Below are 3,559 nucleotides of genomic sequence, written 5' to 3'. Positions count from 1 at the left end.
TCTTAGACTTAGTGCTATGATTTTGAATACATAGACTTCACCATTTTTTACGGGAACATGGCACCCGGCAACACGCGTTAAGTGATGACTTACCCCTTCTTAGGCTTCGGGATAAAATACCCCAGAATTATACTCTGGTGTCTTTTTCAATCGGTGAAAGACTAAATCGGCAACGCGTATTAGGCATAGGCTTATCTCTATTTAGGAGTCGAGATAAAATTCCCCATGCATAAAGTGCGCGGATTGGAAGTTGAGAATTGTGTCTTTTCTCAGGGTAAAGACAAACCCGATGCTGGAGAGGAAGAATTTTATATTCTATCTCCAGGTCTTGTTTAGGGTAAAGACGGACCAAAAAATGGAAGAGAAAGAATTTTATATTCTATCTCCCGGCACTGAAGAGGAAGAATTTTATATTCTATCTTCAGTTGGAAAGGAAACTCGAAGTGGGATCACAAATAAAGTCTAGCAACCTTTGTGATGTTTGTTTTGCGGGAGGTAATTAATATATAAGAAGCCTAAAATAATAAGCTACGAAATTTCCAAGCAAGTGGGGAACTCGGTTGAGATTCTCTGTCAAATGTGAAAAATTAGATATTATAAAATTTCATCTGGCTGTATCTGCTGTCGGCCACGCCCCCAGCTGCTTTCCTGGGCCGCAAGAAAACTCACAAAAGGCAAAGATCCACGTATTAAATAAAGAACATGCTTTTTTATTAACTCTAATAAAATGAAGGGAAAAATGTTTTAAGACCCCCAAAAAAAGATCTGGTTGTGGCCCAGCCCCCTCAATTAATTCCCTTAGCATTCAGCCCCATTAAATGGTGAAAAATGCGGCCTAGCCCTAAAACCTCATTCCTATACATGTATTGGGTGTATTTTGACCAACATACCTAAATTACCCTCTTCTCTCTCAAACGAAAACCGGCTAAATGGGTTCCGCCTCTGGCGGCGACCGCTCCCATCGCATTTAAGGCGAAGCGACGGAGGAAAGCGGGGGAAAAAAGCGCGCGCTCCCTCCATTACTGTGCTGCTTCATCAGACGGTACTATAAATCGGTTAGTTCTAGCTCTCACTCTCTCATTAATGAAATTAGGGTATGTTCTTCAACTGTCAACCACGCCTATGCGGCTGAAATCACCTAAATTACTCCTCACCTCCTCATAACTGTCCTCTAACTGTCCTCATAACTCTCAACCACTCAATGGCCGCCGATGACTTGATTTGCATGGTGTCTTTAGGCGAGAATGCCATATTTATGAAGCTAATGTCGACAACAAGCTTTTATGAACTGAAATATGGTGTGGCTGAAAGATTGAAAGTACCTAAAGAATCTTTTTCCCTGATATATAAATCTGAGAGGCACCCCAACCTGAGTTTTTCGGTTGAGAACGAAGCTGACCTGAAGTGCATGTTGGAGCACAATCGAAATATTGGTTGTACGGAGATTCATATGCAGGCTGCTGTTAATGTAGAGTGTTCCACGTCAGGGAAGAATCAGAAAGATATTAGGGAAATGTAAGTAATTAGTAAACTCTTTATAACATTGTGCTTAGTGTGATGTAAACACCGTTATCTTTTGGTCAACTTTCAATGACCCCTCTGGGCTTTAAATCCCCTGAATGTAACCGTATAACCGTCGTCATAAATTTGAACCCCCAACGGGTTCCAAAGAGTTGATGAGCATGGTGCCGTCAGGCGATAATGCTATATTCTGCATGATTTGAAGTGCACGTTGGAACGCAAGTAAATAACTAGAATTGTTCTGATTAAAATGCAAGATGTTGATGCCAAGTAGTGTCCTACTGAGGAAAAAACAGAAAGTTATTACTGATTTGTAAGTAATAGAATGAACTCTGCTTGAAACTGGTATATGTGGGATGTTGAAATTGTGATTTCAGGTTTCGATGCTACTTTGGGGAAAAATAATTGTCAACGCTGATGGGTACATTTTAACCCTTCAGCTTACAGGTTAATTATCTAAGATATATGTTAACTATTATATGAACATGTTAACTCTCATTGGAACATGTTATACTTTTCTTGAACATGTTAACTTTCGTATTTATGTGTTAACTATGTCCATTGTCTGTTAAATTCCACTGCTCTATGTTAAGTTTTAATCAAAATGGTTAAATTTACACCCAGTTAGTTAACTTTTGGTGTGCTGTGTTAACCATGCATATTGTTAACTTTCATCATAGTGCTGGTAACTTAAGTTATAAGAAGATTATTTGACATAGTGTGCAGGATATCTCACTGTTTGATTAAATTGTGCAACAGGGATGCCTATTTGAATTCAGATTATAGTTGTCCTACTCGACATAATGCATCCAATTCAGAGAGAATCCAAACTGATTTTCCGTCTGGTGAGGTTGTAATGAGGGCTGATGATATTCTCAATAACACTTCGAGCATTCCTCAATGGTGGCACACAGCATTAACTGAAAAGGGGCAACAATTTGAAACCGTAACTGAATTGAGACTAGCTTTGCAATACTATTCCATCGCCAAAAAATTTGAATATGAATTTGTAAAGAATGAACCCAAACGTATCCGCGTTTGTTGTCGATATAAGGAGACGTATGGATGCCCTTGGATGCTCTATGCAGCTCCTGTTAAAAATGATAAAAGAATGGAAATCAAAAGGTTTGTGAATGAACACAGTTGCGGACAACATTCTAGCTTGTCAGGGCAATCACGGGCATCTCGCAAGTTCATAGCAGCCCAATTGCGACCGGTATTAAAGGCACGACCTGAAATCCGCCCAATTGATGTGCAAAAGGACTTCCTCACTCGTTTTGGATTGAGACTTGAATACAGTAAGATATGGTGGGCCAAAGAAAGAGCGCAGCAAGATATGTATGGTGATAGCTATGAGGCTTATGATCAATTAAGATGGTAAATATTACAGTTAATTTATAACTTGTGTGCAAATGTTTATCGTAGCCGCTTTAATGTTAATATGTTACCCTTATGTTCCAATGTATTATATTTATTTACATGTCCAGAAGCGGCATTGTTGTACAGGTATGAGCAAATGTTGAAGCAAACGAATCCAGGAAGCTACATTTGCATTGACCAGAATGAAGGAAGGTTCAGAAGACTGTTTATATGTTATGCTGCTTGCATCCAGGGTTTCTTAAATGGCTGTAGACCCCTTTTATTTTTGGATGGGACCTTTTTGAAAGACAGATATAAAGGCATGCTTCTAAGCACCATAGCCTATGACGGAGACCGAGGGATATTTCCACTTGCGTATTGTATATGTGATCAAGAAAATATTGATAATTGGAGATGGTTCCTACAAGGCCTGTGGTCCATACTGTATGAAAGGTTGGACCCGTACAATCCCCCCACCAATTGGTAATTATTTCTGATGCCGACAAGGGGATTCGAGAAGCCGTGAGAGAATATTTCCCTGAAGCAATTCACTCACGCTGCGTTCTATCCGGTTTAAAAGAAATATCAAAACCTTTATCACTTAATTGGCTAATGCTAAGAAGATTATGATTCAAACCACTTACTAAATAAACATCTTCTATTATGGATGAAGGTTTCT

The 3,559-nt window shown here is 39.3% G+C and overlaps 1 protein-coding gene across 1 annotated transcript; it reads left to right on the top strand.

Annotated features, from left to right (window-relative positions):
• Positions 1-1,201: 1,201 nt before the first annotated feature.
• LOC109827024 lies at positions 1,202-3,333 on the top strand (the record flags this gene model as incomplete). Its single annotated transcript, XM_020393993.1, has 4 exons — positions 1,202-1,515; positions 2,281-2,898; positions 3,012-3,027; positions 3,134-3,333. Coding segments are annotated over exons 1-4 (1,148 nt in total), but the record flags the coding sequence as incomplete, so codon positions are not given.
• Positions 3,334-3,559: the final 226 nt, after the last annotated feature.

Source organism: Asparagus officinalis, unplaced genomic scaffold, assembly GCF_001876935.1.
Source record: "Asparagus officinalis unplaced genomic scaffold, Aspof.V1 AsparagusV1_Un1, whole genome shotgun sequence".
In the NCBI taxonomy this organism is placed as follows: domain Eukaryota; kingdom Viridiplantae; phylum Streptophyta; class Magnoliopsida; order Asparagales; family Asparagaceae; genus Asparagus; species Asparagus officinalis.
This window is presented reverse-complemented; position numbering and strand designations above follow the sequence as displayed.